The 19366-nt window shown below is 39.5% G+C and overlaps 2 protein-coding genes across 2 annotated transcripts; both read right to left on the minus strand.

Annotated features, from left to right (window-relative positions):
- Positions 1-5290: 5290 nt before the first annotated feature.
- LOC116129586 lies at positions 5291-8122 on the minus strand. Its single transcript, XM_031415306.1, has 2 exons — positions 5840-8122; positions 5291-5722 (listed from the first exon to the last, which is right to left on the minus strand). Exons 1-2 carry the CDS (start codon positions 8120-8122, stop codon positions 5291-5293), a joined length of 2715 nt encoding a protein of 904 aa, XP_031271166.1.
- Positions 8123-18547: 10425 nt separating this feature from the next.
- Positions 18548-19194, minus strand: LOC116129595 (pleiotropic drug resistance protein 3-like). Its single transcript, XM_031415319.1, has 2 exons — positions 18777-19194; positions 18548-18617 (listed from the first exon to the last, which is right to left on the minus strand). The coding sequence occupies exons 1-2, from the start codon at positions 19160-19162 to the stop codon at positions 18548-18550; spliced, it is 456 nt and encodes a 151-aa protein (XP_031271179.1). The 5' UTR covers positions 19163-19194.
- Between the last annotated feature and the right edge of the window lie 172 nt (positions 19195-19366).

A 19366-nucleotide genomic window follows, 5' to 3' on the forward strand; every position in this document is an offset into this window, starting at 1 on the left:
CACTGGTAAATTATTTCTGCATCCTTTAATTCCATATCCTGTTGCTGTTTGTTAATGATACAACAGGTCAGTTCCTAGTTGTTCAATATATCTGACTTCTACTTTGTTTCTTCTTGTTCTTTCCTTGTGGTGATTATTTATTGACTAAGGTGGGGAAATGGAATTTGTTCTGCATTGTGTTATTTGTCATTATGTTTACAACCATTCTATTGTTTTTGTTGTTGTGTTGCAGCTTAACTTAATTTTATTTTTATTGTGGATAGAGTGTTTCTAGGTTTCTTAGGAATTAAATATGGATTAAGAACACACTATGCTTTTCTGTATGTGTTTCTCTTCCTTTCCCTCCACACACGTGTGTGAGTACAAGTTCTATTATTTATAAAGAAAGGACTTTGGTAGTATGGCAATTATGTGGCATTTAGACGGGAAATTTGGAGCCAAAATAGTACTTGTGGGATTTTAATGCCAAATTGTGTGAATCTCTGATGCTGCATAGGTAGGAGAAACAAGAGCGAAGAAAGGAAGAAAGAGGATGAAGATGAGAAAAGAAAGGGGATATAAATTGACGATTGGGTTTGTGGCCCGCACATCTAATTCCCTGCAATGATTAATCGATTTGTCAAAATCAAGTTTTTCAAAAAACCATGTTTGCCCCCCTCTAACTCATCAAACAATTCCTCATAGTCTGGAATAGGAAATTTATCCGGGATGTCCCTTTATTATAACTGCCCGGGTTCACACAGAATGCCACCCTCCATCCTCTTTTTCACCAATAAACACACTGAAAACGGACTGATGCTTGGTTTTATAATTCCCGAAGCCAACATCTCCTTGACAAAACGCGATTCTCATTTTTCTGGTAATAAGGGTACCGTAGTTCTTCTGAGGTTTGGTGGTTGTGTCCCGGGATTAGCTGAATGGCGTGGTCTCTGGACCTGCGTGGGTAACCGGAGAGTGGTTCGAAGACTTGGCTAACTTGCCCAAGACTTGCAGCAGTCTGTCATCGCTACTCCCGCTTTGCAGACTGAGTCTTAGCTGCCCAAATTCGATCAAACACCCTGCCCTTCGCTTTGTAGTGTCTTAATTCATTGCCTTGAGGGAAACCAATGTCTTGGTAGAGAGGATCCCTAGATTGATAGACTGTTTTGTGTCCCATTGTAAACTTCATAATTTTTTTCCGGCAATACGTAATGGTTTCGCCCAAGGTCTCAAGCCAGCACATACCCAGTACCACGTCTGCCTGCTCATATCGAACGGGAAAAAATTCTGGATATATTCACCCCTTGTAACTCCAGCACACTCCCTACACTCCCCTTCACATCTCCACCTGTATCTATCACCAACTCCGACTCCGAAGGATTGAGTCCTCACCACTGGTATTCCCATGTTCAACCACTTTTGAGCTAATAAAATTGGGTGGGAAGCCCCACTATCAATCAACACAATCCATTCCTTACCTTGGATTCTTCCTTTGAGTTTCATTGTCTTCGGGCCTTGAATCCCCACCACTGAACTCAGCGAAAGCTCTACATTCTCCTGTGGTTTCTCGTTTTCAGTTTCGATAATCTCCTCCCCACACTTGGATCTGGGTCTTTTTCTTTTCTTTTTCATCAATCGAGGATTTGAAATTGTTCTCCCCACATTTGTGCCCAATCGAGTATTTCCCATCACACTTAACATATTCCTTCTCTCGCTTCTTCTGGATCTCGCATCTGTCATCCGAAGAAAAGGTAAGTCTCGTCGTGAAAACCCGTGTCGTTCGAATGGCCTGGAGCTCGTTGTCGTTGTTTCGCGTGGGTAAGAGTTCGCGCTCGACCCTTGCATGGAAGATTCCAGTGGCCGTTGAGTACATGGGAGAAAGTATTTGGGTTAGCTTTTAGGGATTCTGTCGAAACTGTCGAATTGGAAATTTTGGGCTAATATTGAACTGGGTCGGTTATGGTTATCAAAATGGGTTTAACTCCTGGATCCATATGAAAAACCCAGGCCCATGTGTCGTGAAACCCGTTTACCCCCACTTGGGCCTCTTCTAAGGCTTGGTTTTTTTCTTCATTTCTTTGGGCCAGTTCAATATACTGAATTAAAGAGTTTGGTTGGGCCAACCTAACCTCAGCTCTAATTTCTGTTTTTTAGCCCATTTATAAACGCAGCTTGTAGGATCTCTCTTTCTCTCCTACCACAGAGCTGCTACTGCTTCAAATTGACGACGGAAATCTACCACTGACCCAGTTTGCTTCATCGCCATTAGGGATTCATAGGGGTTGAGTTCTTGGGATCCTTTGAATCTCTGAAGTAGTGAATTTCAACATAGCCCATGAGCTTGCTGGTGTTTGGATTCTGTCCACTGGAACCAATTGATACTTCTCCTCCCCATGCAGCAGTAGCTGCCGTCACTTTCCTTCTTCCGAAGTTGCCATTGATGTTGATACGGCTCTACTTCTAAAGATCCACCATAAGGGTCTTCCGAAAGATTGGCATCTCCAACTTTCTCCCTCCTATTTCACTGCGGTTTTGGTTACTACTCCCTGACCCCTGGCTCCGTTTATATTTTCTCGTTTGTGAGATTGATTATTTTTTGTTGAACGCCCCTCTGTTCTACTCGACTCTTCTTCATTCTTTCGTCGTACCCATGATTGTAACTCCACCAAACACTCCCGGATGGTACCCATTTCAACTCCCAACTGGTAACCTCTTTCTCAACATTATCAAGTCTGAATCCATTCTTGTCAAGACCATTACCCAGATCCGGCTCTGATAACACTTGATAGAACCTGAGCTGCAATTCAAGCAAACTACCAACAACAATCTGCACTCACAAGTCAAATTCACCAAAATAGTAAAGGATCCTGTGTTTAACCTCAACAAAACATTGGCCAGACACTACTTAGATTCCAACACTCCTATCCTCAGTATTTAGTAAGCAACAACTCAGAAAAGTAATGCAAAATAACATCTGAAAAAGAAAATCAAAAGACTGACTTCGAGGGTCAGTCCCTCCCAATACTAACTTCGAGGGTCAGCAGCCTCCCTTTTCTTTACTTAATAATTCTCGCCCTTTTTCTATTTCACTCCTCCCTCCTTTTATTCTCTCCTGTCACCCTTTACTCTAACTGAATTCTCACAACCTAAGCTTCCATCCAAGCCTGGCCATGCTGTCCCAACCTCACGTGTTTCTGTCCTTTTAACTGAACGCAAAACGAAAGTGGTCGTGAGTCTGTGCCAACCGGGTCACTGTAATAGGTTGGCCAGGGGTGGTGCCGCGTCCGCGGTCCTAGCCCCACGCGTTCCTTGGCACTATCGGATTGTTGCTCTCAGGCGGCCAAGGGTGATTATGGGGTTCCCCAGATCCGGGGTTGACAACCACTTCATTGGGGGTGGGGGGGGGTGGGATGGGGGGGGAAGCCGGAATCGTGAAGGGGGTATGGGTTGGGGGAGGTGGGGGGCAATCCTAACTTCCAACCTTGCAAATATTTGGCCATGTTCCTCTACTTCCTATCCCCACGCTTCCTGTGGTACACTATCTTTATTGGTTGCTCATCATTACCCTCCCCAAGGAGAATCACCTTGTCCTCAAGGTGAAAGGAAGGAAATTGTTGCTGAATAATGTCTGCATCTTCCCACGTGTTTTCATAGGAAGGCAGCCCCTTCCACTGAATCAGTACCTCCCACTGGCCATTCAGCAGTTTCCTTTTTTTGAGAACTGCTTCAGGTTCCAATTGTAAAGTTAGATCCTCATTAAGATCTGCCGGTAGAGGTTGGCTATTGGGAATCGGAAACGTTGCTTTCTTCAGTTGTGAAACATGGAAAACGTTGTGGATACGGGCTGAAGAAGGAAGGGCCAGCTTGTATGCCACTGCTCCAATCTTGTCCGTGATGACAAAGGGACCGTAGAACCGTGGGCTCAACTTCTCGTTGTAGCGACGGGCTAAGGAATGTAATCGATATGGTTGTAACTTCAAATATACCGATTCACCTGTCTCAAATGTTACCTCTTGGCGACGGCGATCGACATACATTTTCATGCGGTTTTGAGTCTTTAAAAGATTGTCCTTTAACTCAATAATATGGTTTCGATGCCGAAGTTGTAGGTCAACCTCTTTAATTGGAGAAGTATGGTCTGTATAGCGTAGCACTGCCGGAGGGTCGCAGCCATAAAGAGCTTTAAAAGGACACATTCCTGTAGAAGTATGGTAAGTAGTGTTGAACCAGAATTCTGCCCATGGCACCCATTTTGGCCACTGCTGTGGACAACCATTGATGAAGCACCGAAGGTATGTCTCTAAGCAACGGTTGACCACTTCTGTTTGACCATCCGTCTGCGGATGGTAGGTTGAACTCATGTGCAACTGGGTCCCGGACTGTTTAAATAATTCAGCCCAAAAATTGCTCATGAAAATTCGATCTCTATCGGATACAATAGTGCGTGGAAACCCATGCAACCTGACCACTTTATTGATAAATAAGTCTGCTACCATCTTGGCGGTATACGGGTGTTTAAGAGTGAGAAAATGGCTGTATTTGGTGAAACGATTGACCACGACCAGAATAGTATCGACTCCGTGGGCCTTGGGCAGCCCCATAATGAAATCCATAGAAATATCCTCCCACACCTGGTTAGGGATAGGTAAGGGTTGCAGCAAACCGGTGGGGCTTAAAGCCTCGTATTTATTCTGTTGACAAATGCCGCAAGCAGCTACAAATGCCTTGATATCCTTCTTCATGCCTTGCCAAAACACTACATTCGAGATTCGTTTGTATGTTCGAAAAAATCCAGAATGGCCCCCAATCGGTGAAGTGTGAAATTCTTGTAATATTTGGTGGATATGAGGCCCGGACTTAGGTAAAACCAACCTGTTATGGAACAGCAAATGGCGTCCCACCAACCTGAAATGAGGATGACTGTTTGGGTTAATCAGGAGCTGTTGGATGATCTTTCGTAGCTTGGCATCTTGCTGGATTGCATCCTCGAAACTGTCTAGCCCAGAAAAACAACCCATAGAGATGGCATGATGCTCGACTGTATCTGGCATCCTGGAAAGTGCATCTGCTGCTCTATTTTGTGGTCCTGGTTTATACTGAATGAGGAAATCCAATCCTAACAGTTTGCTAACCCACTTTTGCTGACTTTCACCTAATAATTTCTGGTCCGTTGGGAAATGGAGGCTCCGCTGGTCTGTTCGGATAACAAAACGTCGGCCCAGGAGGTAATGTCGCCATTTTTGCACCGCTAAAACCACAGCCATTAATTCCCGCTCATAAGCGGATTTCAGTTTGGAGTTGAGAGACAAACTTAACTGAGAAATGCAATAGGCCTCCCCTCTTGCATCAACACTGCCCCTGACCCGCTTCTTGAAGCATCGGTCTCGATAATAAACTCTTGAGTGAAGTTGGGCATCCGTAAGACAGGAACACTGGTCATGATTCTTTTTAAGTCTTCAAAGGCTTGTGGAGCTGTTGGATTCCACCCAAAAGAATCCTTTTTCAACAGGGCAGTGAGTGGAAGAGCAACTTTACCATAATCGCGAACAAAACGGCGGTAGTAACCTATCAGCCCGAGAAATCCCCTAAGTTCCCGGATGTCCTTTGGTGTCGGCCGTTTAGTGATGCTGTCTATTTTACTGGGATCAACGGCTACACCTTCAGCTGATACAATATGTCCCAGATATTCCAACTGTAGTTGCCTGAACTGACACTTTTTCTGATTGACCACCAACTGGTTCTCCTATAACACCTGCAAAATAATACTCAAATGTTGCGCATGTTCATCCATCTCCTTACTATAAATCAATATTTCGTCGAAGAACACTAACAAGAACTTTCACAAATACGGTCTGAATACATCATTCATGATAGCTTGAAAGGTTGCAGGTGCATTGGTAAGGCCGAAAGGCATGACGAGAAATTCATAGTGCCCTTCGTGTGTCGGAAAGGCAGTCTTTGGTTTGTTTTTTGGCCGCACTCTAATCTGATGATAATCGGATTTCAAATCAAGTTTTGAAAAAACTGTTGCCCCTTCTAACTCATCAAACAATTCATCAATAGCTGGAATAGGAAATTTATCCGGGATTGTCACTTTATTAACTGCCCGGTAGTCGACACAGAATTGCCACCCTCCATCCTTCTTTTTCACCAATAAAACAGGGCTGAAAAACGGACTGATGCTTGGTTTTATAATTCCCGAAGCCAACATCTCCTTGACAAAACGCTCGATCTCATTTTTCTGGTAATAAGGGTACCGGTAGGTTCTGAGGTTTGGTGGTTGTGTCCCGGGGATTAGCTGAATGGCGTGGTCTCTGGACCTGACGGGTGGTAACCCGGAGAGTGGTTCGAAGACTTGGCTAAACTTGCCCAAGACTTGCAGCAGTCTGTCATCGATACTCCCCGCATTTGCAGACTGAGTCTGTAGCTGCCCAAATTCGATCAAACAACCCTGCCCTTCGCTTTGTAGTGTCTTAATCATTGCCTTGAGGGAAACCAATGTCTTGGTAAGAGAGGGATCCCTAGATTGATAGACTGTTTTGTGTCCCATTGTAAACTTCATAATTTGTTTCCGGCAATACGTAATGGTTTCGCCCAAGGTCTCAAGCCAAGCAATACCCAGTACCACGTCTGCGCTGCTCATATCGAACGGGAAAAAATTCTGGATAATATTCACCCCTTGTAACTCCATGCACACGTCCCTACATTCCCCTTCACATCTCACACTGTATCTATCACCAACTCCGACTCCGAAGGATTGAGTCCTCACCACTGGTATTCCCAACTGTTCAACCACTTTTGAGCTAATAAAATTGTGGGAAGCCCCACTATCAATCAACACAATCCATTCCTTACCTTGGATTCTTCCTTTGAGTTTCATTGTCTTCGGGCCTTGAATCCCCACCACTGAACTCAGCGAAAGCTCTACATTCTCCTGTGGTTTCTCTGTTTCAGTTTCGATAATCTCCTCCCCCACACTTGGATCTGGGTCTTCTTCTTCTTTTTCATCAATCAGGAGGATTTGAAATTGTTTCTCCCCACATTTGTGCCCAATCGAGTACTTCCCATCACACTTAAAACATATTTCCTTCTCTCGCTTCATCTGGATCTCGGCATCTGTCATCCGAAGAAAAGGTAAGTCTCGTCGTGGAAACCCGTGTCGTTCGAATGGCCTGGAGCTCGTTGTCGTTGGTTCGCGTGGGTAAGAGTTCGCCGTCGACCCTTGCATGGAAGATTCCAGTGGCCGTTGAGTAACATGGGAGAAAGTATTTGGGTTAGCTTTTAGGGATTCTGTCGAAACTGTCGAATTGGGAAATTTTGGGCTAATATTGAACTGGGTCGGGTTATGGTTATCAAAATGGGTTATACTCCTGGATCCATATGAAAACCCAGGCCCACTTGTGCGTGAAACCCGGTTTACCCCCACTTGGGCCTCTTCTAAGGCTTGGTTTTTTTCTTCAATTCTTTGGGCCAGTTCAATAATCTGAATTAAAGAGTTTGGTTGGGCCAACCTAACCTCAGCTCTAATTTCTGTTTTTAGTCCATTTATAAACGCAGCTTGTAGGATCTCTTCTTTCTCTCCTACCAACAGAGCTGCTACTGCTTCAAATTGACGACGGAAATCTACCACTGACCCAGTTTGCTTCATCGCCATTAGGGATTCATAGGGGTTGAGTTCTTGGGATCCATTGAATCTCTGAAGTAGTGCTAATTTCAACATAGCCCATGAGCTTGCTGGTGTTTTGGATTCTGTCCACTGGAACCAATTGATAGCTTCTCCCTCCATGCAGACAGTAGCTGCCGTCAGCTTTCCTTCTTCCGAGATGCCATTGATGTTGAAGTACCGCTCTACTCTAAAGATCCACCCATAAGGGTCTTCGTCGGAGAAGATTGGCATCTCCAACTTTCTCCCTCCTATTTCACTGCGGTTTTGGTTACTACTCCCTGACCCACTGGCTCCGTTTATATTTTCGTCGTTGTGAGATTGAATATTTTTTGTTGAACGTCCCTCTGTTCTACTCGACTCTTCTTCATTCTTTCGTCGTACCCATGATTGTAACTCCACCAAACACTCCCGGATGGTACCCATTTCAACTCCCAACTTGGTAACCTCTTTCTCAACATTATCAAGTCTAGAATCCATTCTTGTCAAGACCATTACCCAGATCTCAAGGCTCTGATAACACTTGATAGGACCTGAGCTGCAATTCAAGCAAACTACCAACAAACAATCTGCACTCACAAGTCAAATTCACCAAAATAGTAATAGGATCCTGTGTATTAACCTCAAAAAAAACAGTATGGCCAGACACTACTTAGATTCCAACACTCCTATCCTCAGTTTAGTAAGCAAACAACTCAGAAAAAGTAAGCAAAATACAATCTGAAAAAGAAATCAAAAGACTGACTTCGAGGGTCAGTCACTCCCAAATACTAACTTCGAGGGTCAGCACTCCTTTTCAATATTTTAATTTCTCTGCCTTTTTCTTATTTCACTCCTCCTCCTTTTATTCTCTCCGTCACCCTTTACTCTAACTGATTCACACCTTCCACCATACCTGCCATCTGTCCCAACCAATATTCCTTTAAAACAAACAAACAAAATCCTAACTTCCAACCTTGCAAATATTTGGCCCGGTTCCTTACTTCTATCCCCACGCTTCCTGTGGTACACATCTTTATTGGTTGCTCATCATTCTGCAATGTGTATTGTTGTCATTATGTTTACAACCATTATTGTTTTTGTTGGTGTTGAAGCTTAACTTAATGTTTATTTTTATTGTGGATAGAGTGTTCTAGGTTTCTTAGAATTAAATAGGTTAAGAACACACTATGCTTTTCTGTGGATGTTTTCTCTTCCTTTCCCTCCACACACGTGTGTGAGTACAAGTCTATGATTTATAAAGAAGGCTTTGGCAGTATGGAATTATGTGGCATTAGACGGAAATTTGGAGCCAAAATAGTATGTGGCTTTAATGCCAAATTGGTGAATCTCTGATGGCTGCATAGGTAGGAGAAACAAGAGAGAAGAAAGGAAGAAAGAGGGTGAGATGAGAAAAAAAAGGGATATAAATTGACGATTTATTATGTGGAGAATTGCAGAGAGAGTTGAGAGGAAAGACATTTTGATGTGAAGAAGGGAGATAGAGCGAAAACAATCAGGTATATTTCTAAAAGCCATATCAAATATAAAAGTCAACAAACACATATTCTAAGTAAAACCTAATCAACACACTTAAGTATCCTAGTACAACTTAAATGAGAAATTCTAAGAGTATACTACACATACATCATTTTCATACAACATTTCTCATACAACATTATGTGGAAGTTAGATTGGCTAATTTAAAGTTAAATTAAACTTTCACCCAATCATATCTTGCCACATAATGTTGTATGAGAATGATGTATGTGTAGTATTATTCAATTCTAAATTAGTACTGAAACAAATAACTCCTACATAAATTTAAGTTATATTGGGCATCAATCTCAATAAAGCTCTATCTGCATCTTAAGGTTATTTGTTTCTTTGGCTAGATGATTTGAGCCTGAAGAGAAGTGGTAAAAGGAGGACGAAGGACACATTTTTCTTGCTATGATTTCATGAGCAGAACTTCTTGCAGGCATTTGAGTGTTTATAATACATCTCATACCATCACCTTTTCTGCTCCAACAAAAGCTGCATTTACGACATTAGCCTTGTAAATTTAGTGTTTATCCATAATTTTAACTTTTACCCGAAATCTGTCCGCTCAATGTTAAAGAAATATTAAAGGGAAAATATATCTTTACCGAGATCAGTTATATGGTCATATTTAATATTTAACTTATGTAGCTGCCCAATGTTGTTTTAGCTCTTTATTGAATAAAAAGTTAATATACACGTAATGCTTGTGGATTTTAATGCATTCACGCTTTATGGACATGGGCTAAATGGTATTTTGAAATTATGGATTTCGTTTGTTTTAATCTTTGTATCTGATATGTGCTGCATAGAATGAATCTGGACTCAAGTTTATATTGATGGTTATCAGTGAACAACTATTTGTTACTTTCTAGATTTTGGGACAGAGCGAATGTGAAATATGTGTGCATTTGCACTGAAATGTTGTAGATATTGATTAATATGAACCTAAAATTTCTGTTACATTTGGCAGATGTGAGGATATTGAGACGTGGAAGGCAAGGAGGAACTTCTCCACTATAAAGAGGCTTCTCAAGGTGAGAAAGCTTCTACTTGTTATAATACAATATTTGTTCTCTAATATTGTTGAGAACTATTGTTTTTTTTAGCATATCTCAATGTTTGTTGCAAAAGTTATACTGTGTCGATAGCTGAGAATCTTGTTTTGCTTTAATCTTAAATATAAAACAAACTACAGGGGAAGGGCATGTGGGATCACTGTATGGCCTCTATATGCTCAAGTTTAATAAGGGTCGGTAAATGACAAAAATGAGCAAGTGAATGGAGTGTTTTTTAACTAGTTTAGTGTATCTTAGTCTTGGCAATCCCTGTGGATTTATAGAGCTTGAGCTCTCAAGTACCGAGCTATTTTAGGAGTGTGGACCGCCAGTGTGTGGGCTGGCTGTTGGAGATTTGGTCTGTTTGTGGGCTTTCATAATGGGTATGGAGCTTTGCTTGGTTCTTACTCCTAGGTAAGTGTTCAAGTGGCATAGTTTAAACTGTCTTATATGACAGGATGAGGAGACTTCTGCCGGTGGCTTAGTATGCATAAAATAACCCCAATCACAGGAAAATTTGTCAAATTTTTGTCCTTTGTTAACCTGTAGACCAAATGTTCCATGGATGGGCTTTCTATTCCAATTGAAGTCCACTATTTATAACTATGGTTTTGGGTCTTTTTGTTGGGTATATTAATGACATGGTGCTTCTACTTTTACCTCAATGGAGGTCCTCTAAGTTATGGAAACTTGAATTTGATGTAAATCTTATGAGTCATCTATTAATCCTGCTCTTAAATTATTAAATTCTAATTTTTAATTCTAAATATTGGATTTTACTTTTTTCCTCGTTGCCAGAGTTATCAAAATAAAACATTGCGCCTCTTGTATTTTTCTTTCATTTTATTGGTCACAAATTCCTTTGCAAGGTTAGTTGATAGTTGAAGTGTGTGGTTGCTCCCACAAGGTGGGGTCCGAATCCGTCTTGTCACCTACAGACCAAAGCTATCATTCTTACTTCGCAAATATTATGGGGTTTGGTGGGGCTCTACTTGGAAAAGGATTTCAGGATTATCTAAAGATATAGGCAACTAAGGTTACTTTTCTGCTTGCCTTTGCTTTTTTTCTTTTCAAGCCTTTATATGAATATGGGGTTCTCTTGAGATTTCTGAAGTGCTACATCTTTACAAGTTCAATCCATTTGCTCAAGACAATGACATATTAGGGTTTGATTCAATGGCACTAAGAAGCCTGACGATCCTGCTAGCGAAAGTTTGACTGAGAAGCAAAGTGGTATAAGGAAATTAATCCAAGACATTCATTAACGATGTAATGCAGTGCCAAGTATGTTGTGTTTATCTCTGAGATTACAGGGCCCCTTAGGTTTATATAAATAGAATATATTGATTATTAAAGCCATGCCTGTATGCCCGGATTTCTCAAGTGCATCCATCTGGGCACAATTTTCCACACACCCAAATGCCACACATACGCAGCAATCGAATACAAGCACTGTTTGTCATCACTACATCAAGTCATAATTTTTTTCTTAATATTTGCAGATTTCAAGCATGCTCTTGTTCTTGAACCACAGAATAAGTGGCTAATCTTGCTGAGAAAAGGCTAAGAAAGCTGGTAAGTTGATACTTCGCTTCTCTTCTCTCTCTTTCAATACATTTTGGATTGGGAGGATGAAATGAATCATTCAATATAGTTTTCATATAACCTGCTCGGTTAAAGAATTCAAAGAATAAAAGAGGTGAAGGATGTGGTGTCTGTACCAAATTTTTTAATGTGAAATAAATGCTGTATATAGACCTTCTATAAAAAAGGAAAAAGGCAAAAAAAATTGTATTGTTGTAACTTGTAAGCTTGTAACTGATAAACTCCTAGAATATTTCGTTTGACGATATTAATGAAGTGGCATCAATTCCTGTGGTCCTTTGTGAATGTACCAATGTTTTTCTCCAATTTTATTTTATTTTAAAGAGAAAAAGCAAAAGCTGCTTATGATGATTACCTCACTCTAATATTGTTCCTCTTTTAACGTTTCATTTGGATGGCTTATTTCCCATACCAACCGTTAAAAAGATAATACTGTATTTATGATATTAATTCAGTTTGAAGAAAATCTTATCGATATAATGTTTGTTAAATGACATAATTACTATTATTAAGTTTGTACACAATTTTTTATAGAAAGTAACGTGTAAGAATATGATTGAATGCATGTTTTAAAATGGTTTGGCCCAGTCGATTTAATAGTTCAATCGGGAACCGGTCACAAAGTCGGGCTCAGCCAACCTTAAAACCAAGGGCCTTAGTTCACCCAGTATGACCTATGGTTGGACCGGGCTATTGTAGAAAACCATCGTCAAACCAATTTGTGGGGAAAGTGAGTGAATCAAAATTCATTTTCAAGGTGACTTTCAGTTGGTGTTTGGCGAGCAAACATGAATTAGGGTTTTGAAGGTTGATGACGATGAGTCGGGAGGTGGTTTCCAATTAAGTTTAGTTGTTTGAATCATTGGAATTGGCCATGAAAGGGTGAAATCCTAGCTTTTGATTGCCAGCGATTGGTGGGTGGAGTGACTTGGGAACTTTGGGGGTTTTGTAGGGGAGTAATCATGAGTTGACTTGCAAAAAGGGACCTGTACCTGCGGGGCTGGTACTCAGGTAATTTTGCGGGTATAGGTACACATAATAAATCCGTGTAGAAAGTTACTTCGTTATTTTTTCGGCTGGGCCAAGTGTACTCGTAAAACAATAGGCCTCCTCTCCCTTTCAACTCGACATCACTCGCTATCCAACCAAACAAACAAATAAACATATATTTTTATTCTCTTTTCTTGAATTCAATTCAAAGTTTGGAATGGCAATTTCAGTTTCGGCTTTCAATAATTCATTTCTTGAACACTAAAACTTTTTCTAGAAACCTCTCCAAACTCTCATCGCTATCTTCTCTATAGTTCCTTGTACAATTATATCAGATTATGTAATAACTCTTTCTAGCTAATAGACTTTGGAGAATATAATATGAAGTTACTAAATATATCATAAAAATTATATAGCATATAAGTAAAAGATTGTGGACCCAAAAATTTTCTTTACTTTTATATACTAAATTCTTTACAACAACAAAAGTATTTCGTACATAAACTCAAAATATAGTGGATAGTAGTGCCATTTCCCTCCGCTTCTCAATGTTCCATTTGATCGCTTATCACACATTTTCTACAAAAACATTGAAAACAATGTGGTGAACACTAGTTGCTCAGTAAGTAAATCCGCTATGTCACCCTTTTATCTCTGTTGCTCACATTCTGAATTTCTTTCCTTATATCACACTTTTCTATTCTTCTCGATTCTCTCTTTGTTCTTTCTCTATTTCTAATTCTCTCTGTTCTTTCTCTTTTCTAATTTCTCACTTCTCACTACTCATGATAGTATGCATGGTATCATGCATAGGTATGATGCAAATGCACAATGCATAGGATGTGCATTTTTCTTTCTGCTTTTCTATTTCTTATTCTGTTCTTCTTCTTTCTATTCTTTTCTACTTTTCTCTTCCTTTTTTTTTTTTTCTTTTTTTTTTCTTTTCTTATTCTCTTCTCTTCTTTCTTATTCTTCTCTTTCTTTCTTTCTTATTCTTTGCCGATCGGACTTGGTTGAGGTATGGATTCGAAACCCTGGCCGTGTGAGTGAGTACAGTCCTCATCTACATGCACTTCTTACGGACTGTACAAATTCTTCTTCTTATTAGGCCGCTCATTAAAGGCGGCGTGCATGTAGGTATATTCTTCTAGGTACAGTCTTTATCCACATGCACTCTTACGAACTGTACAAATTCTTCTTCTTATTCTTAGGCCGCTCACTGAAGGCGGCGTGCATGTGGGAATATCCTTCTTCTTGTCACTCATGGGTTCCCCATCGCAATAACCTTCTTTTCTCTTATCTTTCTTTTAGAAATTAATGTTCAATTTCTTTTCTTTTCTTTAGTAATTTTCTTTCTTTCTTTGTTCTTTAATATTCTTATATGAGTGTATGTATGTAGATGGACTTTTCTTATTGTTCTTTCTCAATTCAAATGTTAAACGCAAGAATGCAATATGGCATGTAAACATGTCATTTTCTATTTTCTCTACCATCTACAAGCTTATATCAAAATAATAAATCAACATACTCATACATGTACTTCTCTATGAAATTTCATCAAACACTTTGTATGCACAAATAAAGCACTAAGGTGTTTACATTTCCATAACAATCTCTAACCACCAAAATTTTGAAGCAATGCTCCCTAAAAACAACTTCAAACCTGGCCAGGAAAATACACTCCATAACTCTACTCAAATTCTTTCTTAACTCATCCAAACTTCCATCAATTTCTATACACACATTCATCACTCCTCATGGTGGTATTCTAACCATGGATCATCATCAATTCTCAACACTCAAGCATATAAATACATATAAGAAAATTCTATACTCAAGTATTGCTCAAATCATGACTAAGAGTTTAATTTACTTACCTTGAACTTGGGTAGTTTCACACTAGAATCTCTTTCTTTGGTAGATTTCCTCTTCTTTTTAAACTCTAAGCATATAAACTATAAGAATTCAATACTTTAAAAAAATTAATCTCACATCTTATTGCAAGAATTATTACCTTTGGATGCTTAGGATTGAATATCTACCAAAATCCAACCAAAAAGAAATTGAGAGAATTTGGAGATGAAAGTGGCGTGTGAGGGGTAGAGAATGGTAGGGTTTTCATTCTTGAACCCTTAATATCTCATTTATTACTTATACTTTCCCATTCTGCCCTTGCACTTTCTATGAAATTTCATCTTTGCCCTTTAATCAATTACAAAAATACCCTCATCTCCATTGCATTCTACTACTTTTCACTCCTCACATTTTTAACTAATTATGGGTAAAATGACCATTTTGCCCTTAAGGAAGTTTTCTAGAATTTTCTCAAAAATGCCAACAAGTTCTTTGCCCTGGTGAAGCTTTTTCTTCGCCCTGGCGAAACATTCCAAAGTGTACGTTGCCGCGGCGAACTTCTTTCCTTGCCGCGGCGAAGCTTGCAACTCTAAGAACATGATTTGGGCAGTGTGTACAATGCTGCGGGAGCAAAACTCCTTTGCCATGGCGAAGATTGCAAAGTCTAATTTCTCAATCTTTCACCTTAAAATAAGCAAAACTAAGGGCATTAAAGCATAAATAAATTACGTACCTCAATGTGGGCGTTACAGATTCAAATTATTAACAGCAGTCGAATTTCATCTCCCTCCCGGCCTCGTCCTCCAATACTTATTTGATTTGTGTTTTGTTCAACATTTATTATAATAACTATTATTATTATTATAATTGGGTTTTGCGATTTGTCTAAAGAAGGGGGGTTCATCTGAGGAAGAAGGAAGAGAAAGATTGTTGGGATTCTAAAGAAAGAAGATCTGTGAGAGAAACAAGATTTGTGAGCAAAGGAAGAGAAAGGTTGTTGGGGTTGTTGAACTTTCTCTCTCTTACTAGTTTTTACTTTGTGGGTTGTTTTTGTAGGCAGCATAATTTCAAGCTTTAACAAAGAAAGGTGGTGGGCTAAGCTTAGCCTCCTGTGGGAAATGAGAGGTGGTGGATTCATCACAAATCACAATCACCTCTTTAAAAATAAAAAAAGAAAAAAATATTTGGGAAAAACGAGGGACTCACAAGTCGACCTGTACCCGCACATGCGGGTACAGGTGATACCTTTCCTTACCTGTTTAAAACATTTACTCGTCGACCCGTACCCGTTTGACTTGTTACCAGTGGTTACCTGGCCCGTACCCACCTGTTTGCCAAGTCTACTAGTGAGTCTAAAGGTGATGGTGGTTGGAGTTTTCGTCGCTCGAAATGGTCAAAAAGGGGCAAATGAAACTTGATTGACATAGTTGTTGCGACCAGCGATCGACAAGTGATGAGAGGGATAAAGGGTATGGTTTTGAAGAGGAGAGGGTGGGGATTCCAGTAATGGTGACGAGGGTGATTTTGGGTGAGAAAACTGTCAGAAAAAGAAAAGGCCAATGTCAATGTGTGCTAATGTGCGTCAATACAAAAATTTTGAAAACCCATTCNAAAAAGCCTAGATAAATCACTATAATCCTAGGATTATCAGCTACCCAACAAATTTGGATTCAGCGTATTTACTACTTATCAACAGTATGGTTACCATGCAATCAAATCATTTCATCATTTATTATCCCATCAAGGTTTGAAGCATAGAAGTAATGTCGTCGACTTCAAATATAAACCACCTTGACATATTTAGATTTGGTTATCGGACCAATCGACCAATCGAGCTTTAACTCGATTCCACTGTGGCCATAGATTCCAAGGTCGTTGTCCTTTATTGGAATCTCACCGAGATAATATCTCCTGTACACAGAAGTGATGAATCATTTGTCGATCCACCATAGTCGTGATGTACTTCTCGATGTAGCCAATCACTCACATACTGATAATGCTCTCAGGATTACATTTGGTAAGTGTCAAACTACACCAATAGGTACACACGGCGCTCCAGTGATCTCAAATCTAAGGACCACATGCATCATCATCTGTTAGAGGATGTATTCCATGGACATTGGTGGTACCATCTATATGGAATCCTCTAATGGGCCAGTCTGCTGAACTCATGAATAACAAGCACCCATGCGTCGCACTACATTGTCACCAAACAATCTTGACATGTGAGATCAATCACTACCTTCCGGCAGGATCGTTCAACGCTATGATAATCTTACCATATTACCTGTGCCCTAGTTCAGGATAATACTACGGTTACGGACGTTTATAGAATGGCTACCATAAATGATCATAGGGATCTCATATTCAAGACTTATCACTATTTGATTCCTTCATCACGGTTCAACCACTCTAAAGGAATATATTAATACATACATATGAAATATGCTTTACATAATATAATCAATGGCTTTCAAATATTGAATATTCATGATCCATAGAGTCAACATACAACAATATGATTGGCTCAAGGGCACCTACACTAATAGATACTACATATCAACCTACACTAATAGATACTACATATCATCCCGTGCATTGGTAAAATTGCACTTCTCTATGTGTGACTCTAGTATGTTTTTAACCTTCGTTGATCGAAAAGCCAAAACTACTAGTTAAGTCTAACCTGACATCATTAAGGAAAAACTCCAATGCAACTTAGCTTTCATTGATAGACGCATACCCTTCGTTGATCGAAAAGGTTATGATGATCTATGGTTTGACTAAGCCCATGATGTTGGAAGGCATTAATCATAGACTTATATCCTTTATAAGGGTTTTTTGCTCTTTTGGTCTCATCATTTTATTATCTTTATTAACATGGTATATCCATAACATTCAACCTTTGCATGCCAACTAAAGCAATAAAGATAAACATGTTGGTGCATTGCCTTAACTAAACCAAATTCCCCAAGCCTTGGAGAATTTGTATGTCAACCTAGTGATTAAATAACAAGAGAACTTTCAATTTAAAAACTCGCCTTCTTCAATCCAATGCTTCTTCTCCTCATTACATTAAATTAAAAAATAAATTCTAATTTAACTTTACATCAATAAAGAGAAACCTCGATTTATATTCGAGGGGAGTAAGATGAGAGAGAGAAATACAAGAGATTAAAAGAAAGGCAAGGCATGCATACCTTATTTAAATTGAAATTACAATCCTCAAATTTAACTAGGTCTAAAGGAAAATGCAACCAACACCATGCAATTTCATCTCAAGAATATGCATATAACAATCAATCAAAAACAACAATTTTTACTCACTTGGTAAATTACAATTACCCGTTGATGTTATACCTTGTTGTGTCCAACAAGTTGTAAACCTTTTAGTTTAGTCCCTTGTTGTTGGGCCTCCCCAAATTGGGCCTCCAGAATGATTATAATATGCAACAACAATTATAGTAAATTATGGACCAACATCTATGCGCAAAAATGCCTAAAACAGCCCAAAATGAAGCCCACCTACACCAATGTGTAAGTTGCTCGAAATAGTAGTTTTATGTGCATCGACACATATGGCAATAGCGTTAAAGACTTGTTAAACGTGCATCAATATGTTAACAATCTACTGGTGCAAACCGTGAGTCAATTGACTCACTATTGAATATGTTATGACCTATTTATGAACCTACAGCAAATTAATGTGCACCAATGTTGACTGATTGTAAATAGACTGAAACCCCTTGCTATAGTAGTCTGAAAATTAATGTAAGCCCATTGAAATGATCCTCACACATGTAGGAACATGTAAGACTTTGAATCGCTAAAAAATAAGCACCATGGTGTAAATGAGAGCGATTTCCTCGAAGGAAAATCACAGGCTACCTAAAACAGGANTAAGATTCTTATATCTCACTTCCACAGTGGGCAACTGTACTCCCACTCTAAAAAGCATGACCAATAACAAGTCAGTTTAATTAATGAGATATGGAAATTTGAATAGTAAAAATATATTCACTGACAAACACTAGCTACTTCTTGTATTATCAGTGAAGTTAAAATGGCAGTGTGCATGCATGCATTTTAGAAAGGAAGGTAATTACTTGTCAATTCTCTTTCGAATTCTGTGCAACAATCGGAGGTTATCATTTTCAATATGTTTGATGAGCTTGTCAATGAACATATGGCGCTCCTGGGGTCCAAGTTTGGTAATATTAACAACACGTTTCCCGGTAGCATCTTCCTCTTTTTCATCAAACAAAGCCGTGTTAATCCGTTCAAAAGTTGGTAATCTCTGAAGAGCAGCCCATTGCATCTCATTTTCACCACCCTCGTCCTCCTCCTCGTCATCATCAGGAGCATAGTTAACATCAGTAATACTACGAAAACTTGAAGTGTAACTTCTAAATGAGGACCTTAAGCTTCTTCCAATTTCCGCTAACTCAATTCTGAGAGACTCTATTTCATCAGGACCTGCCAGCTGAGCCATTATTATTGTTGCATAAACTGAAGGGCTAAAGAGAGAAGAAAGAACAAGTGTAAGTATGAGTCACTGCATAGGTATGAAAATGAAGGAAGATATATATAATAATGGAAGTGGGTGAGGTAATCCATGGCGTCATTCAAGTGATGGCATGTAAATTGCTGTCAAAATGGTTGTTTACACGCATTATATTTCAACTGGGAATGAAAT

Source organism: Pistacia vera, unplaced genomic scaffold (genome assembly GCF_008641045.1).
Source record: "Pistacia vera cultivar Batoury unplaced genomic scaffold, PisVer_v2 Contig106, whole genome shotgun sequence".
Classification (NCBI taxonomy): Eukaryota; Viridiplantae; Streptophyta; class Magnoliopsida; order Sapindales; family Anacardiaceae; genus Pistacia; species Pistacia vera.